This window comes from Ylistrum balloti, unplaced genomic scaffold (genome assembly GCF_031769215.1).
Source record: "Ylistrum balloti isolate Yb309-2 unplaced genomic scaffold, AGI_CSIRO_Ybal_v1 Utg370570, whole genome shotgun sequence".
NCBI lineage: Eukaryota > Metazoa > Mollusca > Bivalvia > Pectinida > Pectinidae > Ylistrum > Ylistrum balloti.
In genome coordinates this window covers 172,804-195,255 of record NW_026782357.1, presented here as the reverse complement: position 1 = coordinate 195,255, position 22,452 = coordinate 172,804, and the positions used below count along the sequence as shown (strand labels likewise).

At 35.6% G+C, this 22,452-nt stretch overlaps 1 protein-coding gene across 1 annotated transcript in view; it reads left to right on the top strand.

Moving 5' to 3' along the window:
- Positions 1-3,914: 3,914 nt before the first annotated feature.
- Positions 3,915-22,452, top strand: part of LOC132556457 (centrosome-associated protein 350-like) — a 65,807-nt gene continuing 47,269 nt past the window's right edge. Inside the window, exons 1-2 of the mRNA XM_060220869.1 lie at positions 3,915-4,572; positions 22,108-22,284. Coding sequence (XP_060076852.1) covers positions 3,915-4,572; positions 22,108-22,284 — 835 coding nt within the window. The remainder of the gene's footprint in view (positions 4,573-22,107; positions 22,285-22,452) is intronic.

Here is a 22,452-nt window from a genome sequence, read left to right as displayed (position 1 = left end):
TCAAATATTCTCAAATATCACAAGTAGACAGTATAATTCAGTGTTATGTCCCAGTGCTTGTCAACAGTCAGATATTCTCAAATATCACAAGTAGACAGTATAATTCAGTGTGATGTCCCAGTGCTTGTCAACAGTCAAATATTCTCAAATATCACAAGTAGACAGTATAATTCAGTGTGATGTCCCAGTGCTTGTCAACAGTCAAACATTCTGAAGTATCACAAGTAGACAGTATAATTCAGTGTGATGTCCCAGTGCTTGTCAACAGTCAGATATTCTCAAATATCACAAGTAGACAGAATAATTCAGTGTGATGTCCCAGTACTTGTCAACAGTCAAATATTCTGAAATATCACAAGTAGACAGTATAATTCAGTGTGATGTCCCAGTGCTTGTCAACAGTCAAACATTCTGAAATATCACAGGTAGACAGTATAATTCAGTGTGATGTCCCAGTGCTTGTCAACAGTCAAATATTCTCAAATATCACAAGTAGACAGTATAATTCAGTGTGATGTCCCAGTGCTTGTCAACAGTCAAATATTCTCAAATATCACAAGTAGACAGTATAATTCAGTGTGATGTCCCAGTACTTGTCAACAGTCAAATATTCTCAAATATCACAAGTAGACAGTAAATCTAAACATCACAGTGTCTTGGTAATTGTAATTTGTAATGTCCAGATTTCTACCAGACAATTTTTGTCACGAATTCAATACAAACTACTTTTTCATAAGATGCTTGGTGTTTATTGATTTCCTTTCTTATTGGTGCCAGGATTTCATTTTCATAGAGTTGCTGAATTTGATTTCTGTAATTAAAAGTCCCCAAATGTAGGAGATTTTACACCTACTAGGAAAAGTCCATGGAAGCATGTGTAATTCTGGATTGAACATGACTTTACACCTCATCATGGTCTCTGTTACAGTTATACATCAGGTATATTTGGGAAAGTAATTAGCAAGTTAGTTATCAGTTAACTGCACTAGCCAGCAGACAATCACAATAATTATACAAACATAAATTTCCTTAGTCAAGAAAAAGTATTTTTTGTAATATATTACATTTATATAGACGATGTTCATTTTGTAATTGTTTTTTTTTTTTTTTTTTTGAGTTTTAATTTCTAGAACTGAATCATTATACATCAATATATCAGTAATGAGTCTTAGAGCAATTAATGTAATTTGTAACCAGCAATGTTAAAAACTATGGCTTATTTCATCACTGGAATTTGTCGTACAAAGACCAATTGAATTATTCTTTGCCTGTCACATTGACCTTATGTATCCTTGTAATTATTAACATTTAATAATAAGCCAAATAACACTAGCCAGACTACAGTGAATTTATCTCAGATATGTGTTCAAGGTCTATTCAAATGTATGCATATAATGTATGGTAATGGTGTGGCCTATATTGAAGCTCATTAGACATGAGCAACTTGTAACAATGATCCAGAAGTGTCTTTTGTCTGAGAAACATAATCAGATCGTTTAAGAATTTTACAAGATGATTGTAAAGACATGATAAACGTACAGTATGTGTAAGCCTATGATAACCATGCATTAGCCAAGCACGTTAAGGTTATTTCTCATTATACAACACAGAGAAAAAACCTGAAGGCTAAAGACGGATCTACTAATCACTTTTAACAATTATGTTGTTTAGTGAAAAATAAAACTTCTTGTTCCATATAAATAGAATTAGGTTTTGATTGATAGGATCCTACGCCAAACATTCATTACACAAGCTTAGTGTTGTATAAATCACCAGAAATTATTAGATGTATTAGTGATAACGCCAAATCAAAATGATGATTTAGTGATTTTTGCAAACTTGCTGAATCATATAACATGTCAGAAAGCATTTATGCTTGTATAATAGGATTCTTGCATGAATTCCTGTTTTCTATGATATCGCCAGTGCAAACTGATTGTATTATATGATTCCAGCTCGGCCTGGATTATGTAGAAACTCCTGTACACACTAAAGGTGTAGATTTTGATTCCTAGCCAATTTTTCAAAATGTGTTCTGCATTCTGGAAAGCTAAGCTGGTCTGTTGAAAAGTGATTTATTCCTTAATTTAATTGAAGTCCCAGACTTAATTAACTTCTTACAACAACACACCTGTAGTTTATTGTGATGTACACAAATCAATTCAGTGGCTTCAGTATATCCTTGGCATTTTGAAGTAAACAATATTGTGATTTTGGTGAGCTTTTTTTCACTGATGATGTCAGGCTGTTGTGACTATGTTGATTTGTTTCTGCTGGTCTAGACAAGCTACTAATTATACTTATTTCAACTTTAATGTTTAAAAGGTGATAATTATCAAGACTGATCATCATCAAATAAACGTTGATGTTAAGAATTACGAAGGTATACGCTAATCACCGTTTCAGTCTTGTTCTTTCCTAATTGATGTTGTTTGCATGACAGTTGCATCTTGGCATCCTCCTATATGCATGAAAATTTGCATGATGTAAAGCATTTAGCATGGAGTATATTTATATATTTTCAAGAATAATTTTTGCTTTCATTTCAAAATAAACAACTTTTTTATTCACTGTTATTGCTGAAATGACGTTTAAAGAAGTAGTTACACTTGAAATTCAAATTATTTTTCTGTTTTTAACAGACCACAGAAGGAAATGGTTTTCATGTTCACTGAATTGATGTTATGAAATAGGACCAATTGAAAATATTAGAATATTAGATTATTGAAAAAATGCTCTGTTATTCTCAGATGCTGTATTTAGGAAGAAATATTCCAAATTAATAAAAAAGAAAGCCAAACAGGCAGGCTGCAACACATGACTTATGTATATTGAAGCTTAGTTTTGTTGAGAGCAGAAAACCAGACTACTAGTAATCCATTATATACTCGAGTGTCAGTCTGTCTTTTGTAAACTCCAAGGCAAAAACTACTGTTGTCTTGTTTGTTTCCTTATTCTTGCTGACTTATCAAACTGAATTCTATTCTCATAACTCTGTTTGATTATAATACACAATGTCTATACCAGTGGGTCTGTGTTTGTTTGTCTTATACGTGTTAAAATAATGAGGGAATGTTATGTTTTTATTGTGGTTTGACGTTATCGACGTCGTCTGGCGCCGGTATTTATGTTCTAAAGTACACCTGACGGGAAAGTTCTCCGTAATAAATATGTTGAATTTCAACATCAATTCAGCAGAGTAGGCAAGGTTGACTAACCAATGTAAAAATATATAGATATATCTATGTATTATTAATTCAATCTATTTCTGAGCTTCACAAAGGAAGAAAATTTAAATGCTATTTGAATTAAGATGTATATAGAATTAAGGCTGAGACTTCTGAATGAAAAATGACATAAATAACATGAATAGGCAAGTTGGCCTGTTTACTTTATATATTTAATACTGAAGTTTATGTACAGATATACACAGAAAGGACTGGAACACTGTCAGAAAATATTGTGCCAACTGCGATACATTATTATGTGTTATAAATGTAACCAAGTTAATAAATAATGATCCATCAAGTAATTTATCATACAAAGATATAATGGTATTTGTAGCAGTCCAAGAAAATGGATTTGCGATATGGAAGCTTGACAATTTTTTTTTTTTTTCCCGTCGTAACTGGATGTAAGTTGAAATTGATGGATTTTGCAGTCTTGAATTCCTTGTTGGGTTCTCTCTATAAATATGGCAAGGAGATATGGGGAAACAACTGAATAAATCAGAATAGCTTTTCTTCTGTTGTATCAATATAGCACTATCTTTATCATTTTCTACCTAGCTACAGAACATAGTGTAATCCTTCAAAGTTTATACATATGTTGATATTTACTTTCCTTTTTTGGTGCGATATTATTGTAAGGATCAGATTCATGTAACAAGTTAAACTTTATGTGATAGAAATTGCATGGTTCAGAGTTCAGAGTTCACCAAACTTTATAAAACAATTCAGGGTACAGAGTTCACCAAACCTTGTAAAACTATTCAGAGTACAGAGTTCACCGAACCTTGTAAAACTATTCAGGGTACAGAGTTCGCCAAACCTTGTAAAACTATTCAGAGTACAGAGTTCACCAAACCTTGTAAAACTATTCAGAGTACAGAGTTCACCAAACCTTGTAAAACTATTCAGGGTACAGAGTTCACCAAACCCTGTAAAACAATTCAGGGTACAGAGTTCACCAAACCTTGTAAAACTATTCAGAGTACAGAGTTCACCAAACCTTGTAAAACTATTCAGGGTACAGAGTTCACCAAACCTTGTAAAACTATTCAGGGTACAGAGTTCACCAAACCTTGTAAAACTATTCAGGGTACAGAGTTCACCAAACCTTGTAAAACTATTCAGGGTACAGAGTTCACCAAACCTTGTAAAACTATTCAGGGTACAGAGTTCACCAAACCTTGTAAAACTATTCAGGGTACAGAGTTCACCAAACCTTGTAAAACTATTCAGAGTACAGAGTTCACCAAACCTTGTAAAACTATTCAGGGTACAGAGTTCACCAAACCTTGTAAAACTATTCAGAGTACAGAGTTCACCAAACCTTGTAAAACTATTCAGGGTACATGAAAACTTGAGAGTTCTTAGCTGCTCTTTGTTATGGTTCATTTGTATATTTAAAACTAGGAATGATAAGTGTTGATGATTGTGTGTTCAGAATCCTTGTTAAAAAAAGGCAAAGACAGCTGGCAAGCATATTTAGGTCATTAATACATGTTCAAGGTCATTTATGTGTCCAAGGACAAATATAGCAAGAAAATTAAGGGGAAAATGTGTGTCTTTCACTATGAATTTATAAAAGTAAACATACATGTATTTCTAGAGATTTTTTTTGGGCAGTGATGCTAGCTATTCAAAAATGTTTAAATCTAGAAGGACAATTCTTCTATAGAAAGGGAGGTATACCCACTGCATAGATATTCCAGTCAATTTGGTAAAGTTTGCATACTGAATGATTTTAAAAGATGTCAAGTGTATGTATATATTCTTAACCAGTGTGACCAAACAGGTTTACAGCAAACCTTAGGACTTCAAACGTCAATATGTTCAAGGTCACCAAACAAGTATAAACTCCCCTGCATTTATCTACCTGTCAGAAAAGTCACTTATAATTGATAAGGAATTTAATTTACCAACTATCTAACACAACAGTGAGGCTATCTTTTCACTGGCCAGTTCAATAACTGACACACTGGACAGTTTGATACTGACCCATGGTCTGTAGACATGACCTGTTGATATAGACACAAGCTTTTATGTTTACATGGACACCAAGGTTCTTTTACAGACTCCTACAGACTTGAGGTTTTAAGGTACATAACTACATGGATACCCAATGTGTCTATATAGATCTTTGGATTTCTAGTATTGGTAGTTTCAACAATTGCTGTTTTATTTCAAATCAGGTACCACTCAAAGCATTTTTGTATGGTAATTTGTATCTGTTCTAGACAATTATGATTCAAGTTTTTTACATGCTCATGAGCTTGGCTGAATATGTAGGAGGTAAAAGGAATAGGCAGAAAACATATTTAGTTTGAGTAATTAAACAACTTCTTACCTTTTCACTTTGAATAGGGTAGTGAACTTATCACAACATGATCGGTATTAAACAGTTCTTGTTTGTATGTCTTAGTAGTGTCCACAGTGACAAAGGTAAGGACAAATATACTATTGAAGATACAGCTGTTGGTAGTTATGTTGACAATGAGCAGTGTTACAGCTGTTGGAAGTTATGTTGACAATGAGCAGTGGTACAGCTGTTGGTAGTTATGTTGACGATGAGCAGTGATATAGATGGTGGTAGTTATGTTGACGATGAGCAGTGATACAGCTGTTGGTAGTAATGTTGACAATGAGCAGTGATACAGCTGTTGGTAGTAATGTTGACAATAAGCAGTATTACAGCTGTTGGTAGTTATGTTGACAATGAGCAGTGTTACAGCTGTTGGTAGTAATGTTGACAATGAGCAGTGTTAAAGCTGTTGGTAGTTATGTTGACAATGAGCAGTGTTACAGCTGTTGGTAGTTATGTCGACAATGAGCAGTGTTACAGCTGTTGGTAGTTATGTCGACAATGAGCAGTGTTACAACTGTTGGTAGTTATGTCGACAATGAGCAGTGTTACAACTGTTGGTAGTTATGTCGACAATGAGCAGTGTTACAGCTGTTGGTAGTTATGTTGACAATGAGCAGTGTTACAGCTGTTGGTAGTTATGTTGACAATGAGCAGTGTTACAGCTGTTGGTAGTTATGTCGACAATGAGCAGTGTTACAACTGTTGGTAGTTATGTCGACAATGAGCAGTGTTACAACTGTTGGTAGTTGTGTTGACAATGAGTAGTGTTACAACTGTTGGTAGTTATGTCGACAATGAGCAGTGTTACAGCTGTTGGTAGTTATGTTGACAATGAGCAGTGTTACAGCTGGTGGTAGTTATGTCGACAATGAGCAGTGTTACAGCTGTTGGTAGTTATGTTGACAATGAGCAGTGTTACAGCTGGTGGTAGTAATGTTGACAATGAGCAGTGTTACAACTGTTGGTAGTTATGTCGACAATGAGCAGTGTTAAAGCTGTTGGTAGTTATGTTGACGATGAGCAGTGTTACAGCTGTTGGTAGTAATGTTGACAATAAGCAGTATTACAGCTGTTGGTAGTTATGTTGACAATGAGCAGTATTACAGCTGTTGGTAGTTATGTTGACAATGAGCAGTGTTACAGCTGTTGGTAGTTATGTTGACAATGAGCAGTGTTACAGCTGTTGGTAGTTATGTTGACAATGAGCAGTGTTACAGCTGTTGGTAGTTATGTCGACAATGAGCAGTGTTACAGCTGTTGGTAGTTATGTTGACAATGAGCAGTGTTACAGCTGGTGGTAGTAATGTTGACAATGAGCAGTGTTACAACTGTTGGTAGTTATGTCGACAATGAGCAGTGTTAAAGCTGTTGGTAGTTATGTTGACAATGAGCAGTGTTACAGCTGTTGGTAGTAATGTTGACAATGAGCAGTGTTCCAGCTGTTGGTAGTTATGTTGACAATGAGCAGTGTTACAGCTGTTGGTAGTTATGTTGACAATGAGCAGTGTTACTGTTGTTGGTATCTCTGCCTGTTGTTGACATTAATGGCTACACTCAGTTATATATCAGATGCTAAAAAGCAATTGTACTGGAGTACATGCGTTAATATTGATGTTGACAATATTGTTTAACGTATTTCTATATTTTTGTTCTTATCTCTGCAACCTGAAATCTTTGTTGACATTAATGGCTACACTCAGTTATATATCAGATGCTAAAAAGCAATTGTACTGGAGTACATGCGTTAATATTGATGTTGACAATATTGTTTAACGTATTTCTATATTTTTGTTCTTACAGATGGCCGTTGTTTGATGTCATGTTAGACCAACATGGCCTGAATCGAGGTTTGATGTCATGTTAGACCAACATGGCCGTGATCAATGTTTGATGTCATGTTAGACCAACATGGCCTGAATCGAGGTTTGATGTCATGTTAGACCAACATGGCCGTGATCAATGTTTGATGTCATGTTAGACCAACATGGCTGTGATCAATGTTTGATGTCATGTTAGACCAACATGGCTGTGATCAATGTTTGATGTCATGTTAGACCAACATGGCCGTGATCAATGTTTGATGTCATGTTAGACCAACATGGCCGTGATCAATGTTTGATGTCATGTTAGACCAACATGGCCTGAATCGAGGTTTGATGTCATGTTAGACCAACATGGCTGTTTGTTTGATGTCATGTTACATCAATGTTTGATGTCATGTTAGACCAACATGGCCGTGATCAATGTTTGATGTCATGTTAGACCAACATGGCATGAATCGATGTTTGATGTCATGTTAGACCAACATGGCTGTGATCAATGTTTGATGTCATGTTAGACCAACATGGCCTGAATCGATGTTTGATGTCATGTTAGACCAATATGGCCTGAATCGATGTTTGATGTCATGTTAGACCAATATGGCCGGAATCGATGTTTGATGTCATGTTAATTCAAACGGTCTGAATTGTGGATTAACAAGAATTAGATTGACAATTACAACAATATAACTCCATGTGGATTCTTGCTTACAAGTGGAATATAAAGCCAGAAAGTTTAATCACGGTGCCCAATACCTTGGCTTTTCTTCATACAATGATTGGATATCGGCTAGTACCACACTTCCAATCTTTGTACCACAGATGGTCTATTGTTACTGTGTGCTCGGAAAGAAAGAGAATTCAACTTTGCATTCTACAAATCTGTCAAAAGAAGACCTCTAGAATTTGTGTTGACAAAATAACTAAAACCTATTGTAGTGGTTGGTCTAATTTAGAGTAACAGATCAAAAATATACTTAATCAGCTGTCCCAGTACTGTTTATATCTGGGACTGGATATTGTCAAAAGGCTGCTAGGTAAATATTACACTGGGTCAAAGGTTTGTTTAACCATCAAATTAACAAGTTTTATTCTTTGAGATAAAAGCACACATTACTTATGGATGGGAATATTTAATCACCGTAGTGTACACGGTTGTTCCTTTTACACATACTTTCCACAAACGATAAATTCCCTGTATATTTCACCAGCTCTAGTGATAAAGTGATACACAGGAATCCTTTTACATAAGATACAATATGCTTGTTATAAATTATATTTATTTTAATGGTTGGATGACACGAAAATGAGGCCAGCATCTCAGATCAAACAAGGAATATGAAGTGTGGCCATTAAACTATTGAGATTTAACAATCGGTCAGTTAATTAGATTTACTGGTACGATGACTACGTGTCACGGGAATTCAGCTACTCAGTAGTAAAGCATGGCCATGTCTGTCATCGGGAATAACCTACCACAACTATGTAAACCAGGACTGATGGTGTAGTAACAAAACAGCTAGATCAATACTAACAAGTCACACATGAATATTTCAATATTTTACATATCTGTGTTCTATCAGCAAACTACAATGTGTCTACAATTGAATAATTAGTTGATTTGAATGTAGACTCCCCGGTTTATGTTTAGAATTTATCTGATGGTTGAAAACCCCACTGACTGCTTTACATCTTAGTTTCTAGTTTGTCAGGCTCTTTATTAGTATCTAATTCACATGTATTTATATATACTTATATGGATTATCAGTACATATGTACTTTATGTAGGATTTATGTATATACCTATTGTCTCTGTAAATACCTGTATGTATAAACTTTATCACCTGCATGGATAAACTTTGTCATTTGGTTTACCTGGATGTTATATACTTATCACCTGGCTTTTCTCTGTGTAAGCTTTATCATCTGGTTTACATGTATGTGTAAACTTTATCACCTGGTTTACCTGTATGTATAAACTTTATCACCTGGTTTACCTGTATGTGTAAACTTTATCACCTGGTTTACCTGTATGTATAAACTTTATCATCTGGTTTACCTGTATGTGTAAACTATCACCTGGTTTACCTGTATGTGTAAACTTTATCATCTGGTTTATCTGTATGTGTAAACTTTATCACCTGGTTTACCTGTATGTATAAACTTTATCACCTGGTTTACCTGTATGTGTAAACTTTATCATCTGGTTTACCTGTATGTGTAAACTTTATCACCTGGTTTACCTGTATGTATAAACTTTATCATCTGGTTTACCTGTATGTGTAAACTTTATCATCTGGTTTACCTGTATGTGTAAACTTTATCGCCTGGTTTACCTGTAGGTATAAACTTTATCACCTGGTTTACCTGTATGTGTAAACTTTATCACCTTGTTTACCTGTATGTATAAACTTTATCACCTGGTTTACCTGTATGTATAAACTTTATTACCAGACTGACATACATACTATCAGGTGATGTAGTGGTTACAATTTGTCTTTCACCAAGGTGACCCGAGTTTAATTCCTGAATAGAATATGAAAAGGTATCGGGTCACCTGTTTCCACTGGCAGAAAGACACTTCACATGCTTTCATCGAGGCCAACAAGAGTGATGAATATAGAAGATGATATGTAACATTATTTATTTTGTAACTACTGTAAAATAAATAAAATACATGGCTTCCTAAGATGTAGATCAAATGCTTTTAGAAGTTACAAACAACTTTGGAATAGTGGTAAACATATATGGAGGGTTTGTAGCAATAATACTGGTAATATTGGTACCTCTTAATCCATAAATTATCAATACTTGTGGCGTACTCTGGGAACAAGCTGACCTTGGGAGGAATACTTGACCTTGGAAAGCCTTTTAGATAGTAAGGAAACATTTTTATACATTGAATATGCAAAGCTTACACAATATTAATACCTACAGGTAAATCAGGTGATGTAGCATTGTGATGAACACCGGCTGAATATTTTAATAGTGAGGGTGTAGCTGGAGCATTTTGCTATCTGCCATTAGTGAAAAGCATAACAGAGAATTCCTTTTTATGACTAATAATATTTGTGAAATTTGTCACTTAATTTTTCTTTGATGGAGTTGTCTTTAGGGCTTGCTCTGTAAGTTTGAGTTTCATGGTTTCTGGGTCAAGGTCACTGGCACTATTTTTTTTTTTTTTTTTTAGAAAATATCAAGTGCTCTAGGGCCTCACTTCTTTGAATTTTCAACAGACTTTCACACACAAGTCCAAGTGGCAGGTGGTTGATGAGTCAAAGTCAATATGACTTTTAAAAAAAAAACCATGGTCAGCACTATAGTAGCTTCATTACTTCAAGAGTTTCGGTAAAACCTCGTACACTTATAGATGACCACAACACATTGGTGATAAAACTATACTGTCAGATTGTCATACTTATTCATTCCATTGTTACATTAAATTCATGTATACTTTTACTTTTTTTTTTTTCCAAATTAACACCAAGCAGCACTGACCTTATAAATCATTACTCATTACTTTGTAAACAGGATTAAAAGGGCCAGTAGGTAATATGTATTGCTTTAGCAATATTCAATATGCTTTTATACAACAAATTAAAAAAGTGAGCAGCAGGTGTGTCGCAGCACTCTGGATCAGGTTTATTTCTTCAAAGATGAAAAGCGTTTATTGAATTTAACATTCTTGAATTTATTGATTTAGTAAGAAAAAGTGTAGAGGTTTATATAAACTTTTTATAAAGTTATCAATGGCACATTATATACTTGAATTGACGATTGAATGACTCCTGTCCTATGAAAGGTTGAAAGGTTTCCTAAGATTCAGCTGAAAAATGCTTTTCTTTGAAAGTCTAATAGTGTGTGAATGTGTATCAGCTAGATTTTACTTTCAAATTGTTGACTTATCTAGACCAAGAACCAGAGGGTCAAACATCCAGTGACTTGGTCCCCAGATATGTATAGCAAATATATGCCGTGTGTATTTCTAAAGTGTTTTCCACAAACTTGTATTTATAGTGTGATAAAAGATCAATAAATTTGGCTGAAGTTGGCACAGGGACAAGAACAAGCAACCGTGGGGCTTCTAACCAATACATACGTACTGTAGATCTATTGAGTGTGGGTAAACAGCATTTACCAAATGTTGGAAATAAGAATTCTAAAGATTTCCTATATGGCCGAATGATAGCTGAACTCAGGTACATGAGTGTCGTACATGTATGTATAGAGATTTAGATTGTTACAGGTGTGTCATAGACAGGTATTGATATTGAAGTATACCTAGGTAGATTACACACGTGTATGTAGGTCTGAACAAGTGAGCTATGTAAAATGTCATGACAGAGTTTATTCATGGGATGTACAAGGATTTAAGGCTGTGACAGGTAGGTACACAAGTTTACCATGTATGAAAGTATCATGTTTTATGTTTATTTAACATTGAAAATCATACTTGTTAAATGTGCAAGTCTTCTGAATGTTTGGAAAAACTGGCATCTAAATTCATGTACTATAATTTTTCAAAGTCACTATGTGAAAAGCGAAACATTGCAATAGTATTTCCAAAATTGGGTGTGTTATTGGCAACAAATATTACCAAGTTGGGCTTTATGTGTTTTCAAGTGATCAGAACCTCATCAGCTTGCTTTTGTGATCTGAGGTGATCACAACCAAGTCAGTTTTAGTATGACCTGAGGTGATCAGGCCCAAGTCAGCCTCTTCTTTTGTAATCTGAGGTGATCAGGCCCAAGTCAGCCTCTTCTTTTGTAATCTGAGGTGATAGGCCCAAGTCAACTTCTTCTTTTGTAATCTGAGGTGATCAGGCCCAAGTCAGCCTCTTCTTTTGTAATCTGAGGTGATAGGCCCAAGTCAGCTTCTTCTTTTGTAATCTGAGGTGATCAGGCCCAAGTCAGCCTCTTCTTTTGTAATCTGAGGTGATAGGCCCAAGTCAACTTCTTCTTTTGTAATCTGAGGTGATCAGGCCCAAGTCAGCCTCTTCTTTGTAATCTGAGGTGATAGGCCCATGTCAGCCTCTTCTTTTGTGATCTGAGGTGACCAGGCCCAAGTCAACTTCTTCTTTTGTGATTTGAGCTGATCAGGACCAAGTCAGTCTTTGTGTGATCTGAGGTGATCAGGCCTAAGTCAGTCTTTGCGTGATCTGAACTGATCAGGCCCAAGTCAGCCTCTTCTTTTGTGATCTGAGGTGATCAGGCCCAAGTCAGTCTTTGTGTGATCTGAGGTGACCAGGCCCAAGTCAACTTCTTCTTTTGTGATTTGAGCTGATCAGGACCAGTCAGTCTTTGTGTGATCTGAGGTGATCAGGCCTAAGTCAGTCTTTGCGTGATCTGAACTGATCAGGCCCAAGTCAGCCTCTTCTTTTGTGATCTGAGGTGATCAGGCCCAAGTCAGTCTTTGTGTGATCTGAGGTGACCAGGCCCAAGTCAGTCTTTGTGTGATCTGAGCTGATCAGGCCCAAGTCAGTCATTGTGTGATCTGAGCTGATCAGGACCAAGTCAGTCTTTGTGTGATCTGAGGTGATCAGGCCCAAGTTAGTCTTTGTGTGATCTGAGGTGACCAGGCCCAAGTCAGTCTTTGTGTGATCTGAGCTGATCAGGACCAAGTCAGTCTTTGTGTGATCTGAGGTGATCAGGACCAAGTCAGTCTTTGTGTGATCTGAGCTGATCAGGACCAAGTCAGTCTTTGTGTGATCTGAGCTGATCAGGACCAAGTCAGTCTTTGTGTGATCTGAGGTGATCCAAGTCAGCTTCTTCTTTTGTGATTTGCTTATATGAGGAAATAATGTAAAACCAATTTGAAGATTATCCACCAGAAGAATGTTATTGGGCTTTCAACTAGAAAAGTTCTGAAGAGGTAATCTTTCATAATGTGTCTGTAATTAACATACCTGTGTGTTTTACACCTGAGTGATGTACCTTTGTCTGATGGTCAAGACTTTATGGATGTTCCTGAAGAAATTCCATCACCTTTCATTGCTTACACATAAAAAAGTAAAGAGGATAGATATGATTGTGACTAACAGGGATCTACATTGTTGGCAGGAAAGCCATGAAGTGTTGATGAGTTGAGAACAAAGGGGAAGTAAGATGTCTTAAACCCCAAAATGAAACCACCCTATAGTTCTCTGTTATAAACATGTTACATACCCAAAAAAAGAAGAACTTCATGTTATTTTGCTATCTCTATAAAAACTGGCAAAACATAGATTTTTGGCAATTATAATATAGCCATAGATTACAGAAGTCCAATACATCAACTCAATGACATTTTGGCAGTGAGAAATTGCCTGTTAGGTTTTCTCAGGTTAAAAGCATTCTTATATCATGCAATAAACCTGTATTTAATCATTTTATACTTTAAAAGTAATTAGTACATTAAGTGTAATTATGTCAATTTGTTTGAAAATCAATTTAAATTTCCAGTTTAATTTTACTCGCCTGTGTAAAAAAACTGCATAGAAAATGTTACACTAATTTAGCCAAATTGTGTGATAGATTTGATACAGGAAACGAGAACCTTTCACATCAGCTGCATTTGAAAAAGAAATAAATGGGTTTAAGGTATAATGTAGGTTCTGTGATGTATCTGCTGCCATCTTGTTGTGTTAATCACAGGATAGTAGTATTGCTCGTACATGACATTTCGATGTCACAATGATGGGTTCCATTGTAACTTAGATGCCAGAATCACAGGTGAGCTGGGTAGCTGTCTCAAACAACTACAGGTGAACTGCATGCTTTTGTTTTTATGTAGCCTAAAACGGAAACACATTTCCTATAAAATTTTCATGACAAATTTAACGATAATCACCATGTAGATTAGAAATACTGGTGAAACATTATTCATGTTAACAGGTTTTATTACACAACAGAAATGAGCTGAATGTAATCAAATGCGATCAGCCGACTGAATCGCTTAGAGTGGATGACAGAAATCACCTGTTTTCTCACACATCAAAAACTCATTTAGAGACTGACTGCATACTCCCAGTCAAGATAGGATCATGCATGGTGATAACTAATGATTGATATGTGACTGGCACATGCTGATTTTATGGCACAGAAAACAAAACTTCATTTCACAACAATTACCTGTTTGAATTTATTTGATAAGACAGGTAGGTTACCATTTATCACAGTGAAATAATTGACTGGTGATTTGTTCATGGTAATGCTTATTGCAGCTGTAAGAGCTCAGGTACTAATTCATAATTTAGGCTGCTGTAACATCACAACATCAGGCAATTGTAAATATCAAGCTGTCTGTGTTTTAAAGAGTCACCTTGACCAATTGTAACAACACAGACAAGGTACAACATATCAAATCCTGTTCTTCTCATCACTACAAAACTTTTCATTGGAAAAAAAATCTACAGGCAACAATACAGGGAAAGATAACTCTTTGCAATAGTTATTGTATAGCATGTGTGTATGTGATAGAGACAGCATGTGACTTTTGTCTTATTGTTATATTAATACAAAATTGTGTGCTTCATAATGATCCGAAAAACTTGTTACATCCCAGAAATTCCAGAGGTTACGATCATTAAGGATGTCTGCAAAGGAAAGAGATTGTTAGTGATCATAATACCTGGAATTCTGAAGATGTTCCTGTTTATACAAATGGATTTAGGAGAGATAACCTGTGTAAGGCACATAGCAATCCATATTAGGGAGCCACTTTATGATCTCAGGATGATGGGTTTAGATATCATCAACTTGAGACAAGATTTATGAGCAGGGAACTGGTGTAATCTACTGTTTGCTTGGGTCATTTTCCGTCAGTGAGGCCTTCTGTAAGGCAGGGCAAGGACAACTATTGAGTGTCAAGGTTAAGTTAGAGGCCTACTGTAAGGCAGGGCAAGGACAACTATTGAGCGTTGAGGTTAAGTTAGAGGCCTACTGTAAGGCAGGGCAAGGACAACTATTGAGCGTTGAGGTTAAGTTAGAGGCCTTCTGTAAGGCAGGGCAAGGACAACTATTGAGCATTGAGGTTAAGTTAGAGGCCTACTGTAAGGCAGGGCAAGGACAACTATTGAGTGTCGAGGTGAAGTTAGAGGCCTTCTGTAAGGCAGGGCAAGGACAACTATTGAGTGTCGAGGTGAAGTAAGAGGCCTTAGGTAAGGCAGGGCAAGGACAACTATTGAGAGTAGAGGTTAAGTTAGAGGCCTTATGTAAGGCAGGGCAAGGACAACTATTGAGAGTAGAGGTTAAGTTAGAGGCCTTCTGTAAGGCAGGGCAAGGACAACTATTGAGTGTTGAGGTGAAGTTAGAGGTCAATTGTAAGGCAGGGCAAGGACAACTATTGAGTGTCAAGGTTAAGTTAGAGGCCTTCTGTAAGGCAGGGCAAGGCCAACTATTGAGTGTAAAGGTTAAGTTAGAGGCCTACTGTAAGGCAAGGCAAGGCAAGGACACCTGTATTGAGTGTGGAGGTTAAGTTAGAGGCCAACTGTATGGTTGAGCAAGGACAACTATGAAGTGTGGAGGTTAAGTTAGAGGCCAACTGTAAGGCAGGGCAAGGACAATTATTGAGTGTTTAGGTGAAACCATGTCAATAAACCCTAGAAGTAAAAAACACATGTGTCTTTAAGACCTCTTTTAATCGTTTGTTTTTTCCTTTTTCCTCATGTCCAAATGTTGTAAAGATTTTTTTTACGTAAATTAAATTTCATTTATTTATTTTAGTGAATGTTTGCTTTACTTCTGTTTGTTTAAACAAACGTTTTTGTTCTGTTTAAATCAATCGTTAATTTATTTAGGTCATACAATGGTTCTGACGAAGACTAATATAAGAATTGATTTATATGGTGACTTAATGGGTTAGGATGTATGGACTTCAATGATCACTGCTAGCCAAACATTTCTTATCAACATTTTAACTTAACACAGTACCCAACCTTTTACCACAAATGTCACATCTCTAAAGGATGTAATCTTTCAAGATATTTTTCTGGGTAGGAGGTAAAAAAACATTCTATTCTGTATTAGCTTTATTGATTTATTGTGGACATTTTCACAAAATAATTATGTTCCTCTTCAGAAGATAAATTCTTTCATAAGTTGTAGAATTCCCTGGTAACCCAGATAGGGTAAGGATTAACAGAACTCTGTGATTTGTGACTGTCAATCATGTCAGCGTAAATGGCTGTGTTTTTTTAGTTATCCCCCCCTGTAATGATATAATACTGGGATACAAATAACAGATTTGGTAATGCACAAAATTATGCTTTTTGGACACTTTTCTTTACCCACAGTGATAGCCCTGGGGCTTTACATATATCTGTTACTTGTGGTTTCTTAATGATCAATGTAAATTTATGACCAACAGTTGTTAGGATTAAAGTTATGTAGGTGTTTTCATTACAGTTACTGTTAGTTTCCCCAGTCTTAATATCTAGGCTGTCATAGTGCCATTTTTTTCTCTCTCTGTTAATAATTAATTAAATTAGCTAAATGTTTGTGATGATAAAATACAAAATTTGTTAAGAGTTTTATTGATTTCATATGAAATAGAGACAAATATGATAACCTATTTATTATACAGTGGAAAGCACTTGATGTCATGTCAGTTAATGTTAATTGCCAATTTTTTCCCTATTATATTCTATGTAATCCAAGATCTGATAATGTCACTAGATAGCTCGCCTGGCCAAAGGGTCAAGTGAGTTAATGCCGTGACGTGGTGTCCATCGTTCGGCATCAACTTTTTCCTTTAATCAACAATTGATCAGTTTTGATATTTGACTGGTATGTTACTAGGATGAAGCCTGACAAAGTTTACGAAAAGGAATGATCTTCACATATATTTAAGGTCACAGGGGTCGGATTTGTTAAAACAGTTCAACAACTTCTTCTCATGAAACTAATAGGCCTAGAGGCATGATATTTGGCCGGTATGTTCCTAGGATTTATCCCCACAAAGTTTGGAAATATAAATGACCTTGACCCTGGTTCATGGTCACAGACTTCAAATTTATTAAAACATTTCCTCATGAACTAAATGGCTGAGAGGCATGATATTTGGCTGACTCAATCCCCATCACAATACAGGTGAGCACTGCAGGCTCATTTGGCCTCTTGTTTTTTTATATTGGCAGTGCTTAATATCACTTCATTTTAGCAACTATCACAAAAAAAAATTAAAATAAAAGAAAATAAGGTAAATAAGGAAAAGAACTATGGATTCACGCCTCAATGGTTATATGTGTCACACCATGTTAACATTGTCACTACCCACAGGTCAACTTTCCACACTTTGCAGACTCCTAAACAATACATCAACCCTGTTACTGGTACTTGTAATGAGGTCTAGCTAGGGCAAGGGATAGCTGGTGCTTTTATACATGGCCTGTTCAATCCAAGCATTAAAATTGGTTTGATACCCTCTGTCACTTGTAACTTCTGATGATTGCTAGGTGTGATCGGATGCCATAAACGAGTCTCTAATGTATATTTTGGGATCAGTTTTACAACAAGGAATCTTTTTTTAAAAGATGTGATCAGAAAATAATTAAACTTAAGTTGAATTTTTCATAATTTACAATAAAATGTGTTTTAACAATGATCCATCAGACACAAAACCACTTAAATTCATGACAGATATGGAGGCTGCATAGTAATCGATGACTGAAAGTCCCAGCAAAATACCAGCCAATAACACCAAGTGTGAATTTGACCACATGTACTGTAAAGTATTATGTTATCATTCTCAATGATTTATTATAGCTGGCTACATACTCCAAGAAATAAACAAAGATTAAGAAAAATCACTATGCTTCAGGGGAAAAAACACAGCAAATTACAATTACTGTCTTCCAACAACTTGTGTAAGAAACTAGCCTATTTGATGCATCAGAACTTTCAGTTTTAGACATCCGGAAAAAAAATTTTCAACTGTTAATATCACATTCCAGTTATTGTCACATTTTCTCTTGAAAAAAGATATTAAGTGGTTTTTAATGTAAACCAAAAGTTTTTTTACAAGCTTAATGAAAATGGCTGATATATAATCTAAAATATTGACATTTTGACTCCATGCCTCATTCTGTTGTAACCATAGAACTATGTGTGGGACACCTTGAAATTGTTACATCACATCATTAAAAGTAACTTTGGATGTATACAACCACAGCTCCCAATCCTTAATGTGTAATGCTACGACTTATGTAACGGTTGCAATGATATTGATAACAGGGAAGTTTTGTGGTAAAATTTCACATTTTCAGTATAATACATTCATACCATTTTGTTTTCTTAAGTATTACAAATGTGTTTTTAAGAAATTTATTATCAAGAAACTTTATCTGCAAGGAAGTCTTAACCTGGTTCAGGGTGGTCTTTAATGCTGGTAAATGAATTCACACTGAACAGTTTAGACCATTCTTTGCCTACACAATGACAATCCACATGCAACACAGTGATTTTGGGGTCACTGTTGTATCACTTTATTTTAATGATGTGAAAGTGTTTTATACGAGATTTTATAACTTATCATTGTATAGGTGTCTGAAAGGTAGGAAGCCGTAACATCGTAACTTATGGTGCTACACACAAATAATGTTTACACAACTTTGACACAACAAAGCAGTGTTTGATTTCGTTATTGGTGTGTAGGGTTTCCAGTGTTAGGAAACATGGCCTGCTATTAGATCAGTTACCTAGGAAGTCATTAGATGTACTTTAGTGTAAGGCATGTTTAATTGGTACACTGCCTGCAGTATAACATTACATTTGAATCCTGTCAACTTGGGTTAAAACATGTTCCTATTTCACTTGTACATAGATTGAAAATATCTGTAAATAGAACATCTGACATCTGAAGTTCTGTTAGAGTTTAGTAAAATTCTGGTGATTAACCTGTAGAGAAACAATCTTGTTTTCATAATAATTACTATAGCTGTTAAAGTACCATGGTTGAAGGTCAGTGACTGTCAAAAGTTTTTTTCCCATGGTTCTAAGTGTATTTTGGTATGTTTCCCACATCGCTAAGTGCATTTTGGTATGCATTTCTGACCTTTCTGAGTGTATTTTGGTATGCATTTCTGACCTTTCTGAGTGTATTTTTTGGTGTGTTTCCCACATCGCTGGGTGTATTTTGGTATGCATTTCCCACATTTGTACATATATTTAGGTATGTTTGCACCACATTGAGGTAGTGAGATATGCGTTTCCACATTTCTGATTGTATTTAGGAATGTTTTCCCCACTTTTCTCAGTATTCTTGGATATGTGTTAGGTATGTGTCATATACATTATCCTGCAGCTAGTGGAGGGAGCCAACACAATTTCTTACTGTAAAATCCGAGAGTGGCTTTAATGCCTTTTGTTCATAACATTTACTTACGAACATCAATATGATATATAAGTAGGATACTCGCCAGACATGGGCTTATTAGTAGAGAGAAAAAAAAAAATAGAAATCAAGTGACTATATGCTTGAAAAAATTTGAACTTAAGGAATTTGACTTTTCTTTCCAGTTTTGTCTAATCAGTTCTAAAGCTATTGTAACTGTTTTATCAGCCATGTTCTCATGCATGTACCTCTCCACAAAAATGAAAACGTATGTTTTGTCACAACCTGTTCCCATCTTAAAGATGTATTGTTTCTTACTATTTTATATAATTGTTTAAAATTATAGGGCCTTCGAACTTTTGTGTGTATTCATAGGTTTGCTGTGTACATGTTAATATGTTTATACACATGTAATTTGGAGATGTGATGAAGAAAACTTATTAATATTAGAACAATTTGAAAAGCCAGGGGGTGGGGGGACCTATACAACAGCAAAAAATTGTAAACATTAACAGTATGTAGTGGAGAGTTAACGTCTTTTGTCTGAAGTTTTCATGGCGGTACAATTTGTCAATAAAGAATACAATTAAGCCATGATGCTAATTAACTGTTAATTGGAGATGTTGATATGCAGTATTGATTATAAAATTTAATGAAGGAATTGATCAGTCATTTATTGTTCCTATTGTAAAAACCCTGTAAGTAAGGCATTTTCAAAATCACCTTTGTAATATTGTAAAGATTAACCAGTGGTCAGTAAAATTACTGTAGACTGGTTCACACTGAACCAGATTAGTCTCTGCCAGAATATGACTTTATATCGACTCTACAGATTACAGGTCATGTGAAATTGATTTAGTTTTCACAGAAATGAAAGCTACATTTACAAATCATCCCTTTTTTGTCGTACTACAGGCGTTAGGATTTTCTACCTGATCATATCAGACTTAATTGGCCTGGCAGATACGGGCTTGGTGAATGCTTATGCAGCTGGTGCATTTGTCGTTAGATCTCTCTTGACTTTTTCACCCCGTGTGGGATTAAGTGATGGAAGTTGGTAAAGATCTATGTTACTGCAGTAGATTGTGTGATCAATCAGCTGTTTAATAGATTTCCCGTGACAGAGGGCTTACTGATATAGAAACAAAGAGAGATCGCAACATATCACAGTTAGATAGTTTTACACTATCCTGTTGAATAGTGAGAGCAAGGAATCATCAGATTGGCGTTTTGATATGCCACTGTTTGGTGTCATTCTGATATTTTCTGACAGGGACAACTTTACCAGAAGCAGTTGCATTGTGTCAAACTTGTTTTGATTTCCCTAATCTTTCAGGACAGTAGAAATGGTTGTTTCATTAAGGAATTTGTCCATTTCTTTCTGGAGCGATTACGTTACATTCCTGTTGTAATACTGGGAACGAGGTCGTCCACAGTTAACAGAGAGCTATTGTTTCATGAAAGTTCTGTCGTAAGTCAAAGCTTGTCCCTCTGTGATAAGTTGACAGAGGAATTTTGTGTCATCACAGTTACAATTCTGGAATCACTTCACTACCAGCAAGTAGTTATCTGTTTCTTCTCACAATAAGGTGAAATATTAAGGAAAAACCTGTGTTATGATTTGATAAGCAGAGCATGCCCAATACAACAAAGTTAAGAAACTAATGTTTAGACTTCTGCTTGTTAATTGGTTTTTTTTCTTCTTTTTGAAACAAGACCTTAGATAAGTTTAAGAGGCGTTAATACGAATGGATTCGTTAGAAATTAGATCTTAATTGTCCTGAAAGTGAGTTTTCAAAAAATATAGACCTGTGTCAGTTTTCACTTGTATAGGAGTTTCAATCTTACACATACAATTATGTGCAATGAACTGTCAGCTCGATGGCATAAAAAAAACTATGAGTTAAGAGATAGACATGTCTCAATTAAATGATCCTGGTACAGGCTGACAGGACGGGGGAATCTTTTATGTCATAAGGAAACAGGATATGGGTTTTATTTAGACACGGATGTATTGAGATATGGACTGATAGAGTAGATCAGTGGAAATCAGTATCAGACTTGACACTGATCTACAGAGATCTCAGAATATAATTATGGCAATATAGTCGGTTCAAATTACACCCCGTCTTCCTGTTGGTAAAATACATGCCTTAGAAATGCATCCATTGAAATAAACTTAGAAATATTTGTATTTTTCAATTCATTGCACGGTGTATGTTTAAGCACTGTTTAAGAATGGATGAAGAAATATTTGTGTTTTTTAATTCATTGCACAGTGTATGTTTAAGCACTGTTTAAGAATGGATGAAGAAATATTTGTGTTTTTTAATTCATTGCACTGTGTATGTTTAAGCACTGTTTAAAAATGGAAGAATTGTATTTTCAGAAGCGAGGAATCTGATGGAGGGCACAGCTGATACAGGGCCACGTCATACGCTGCATCTTGATCATGAACCCATCGAGCAGCGAACATATGAACTCCTCCTACCACCAGATGGCGCCAACAGCAAACAACCAAAAGTGCGTAAGGTGGCAGCAGGTCCAGCCTTGCCCTCCTACAAAGGTAAGCATGTGGTAACACCAAGGACACTTCACTAAACTGTGATGGATAAGAGATCTGTCAATCAATTTATCTGTACATATTTACGATGGTTGTTTTACTCCATGGACATTTTTAAAGGATATCGAAAGCAAATACATTTTGGCAAGTTTTTAAGCCTAGTGGCTTACA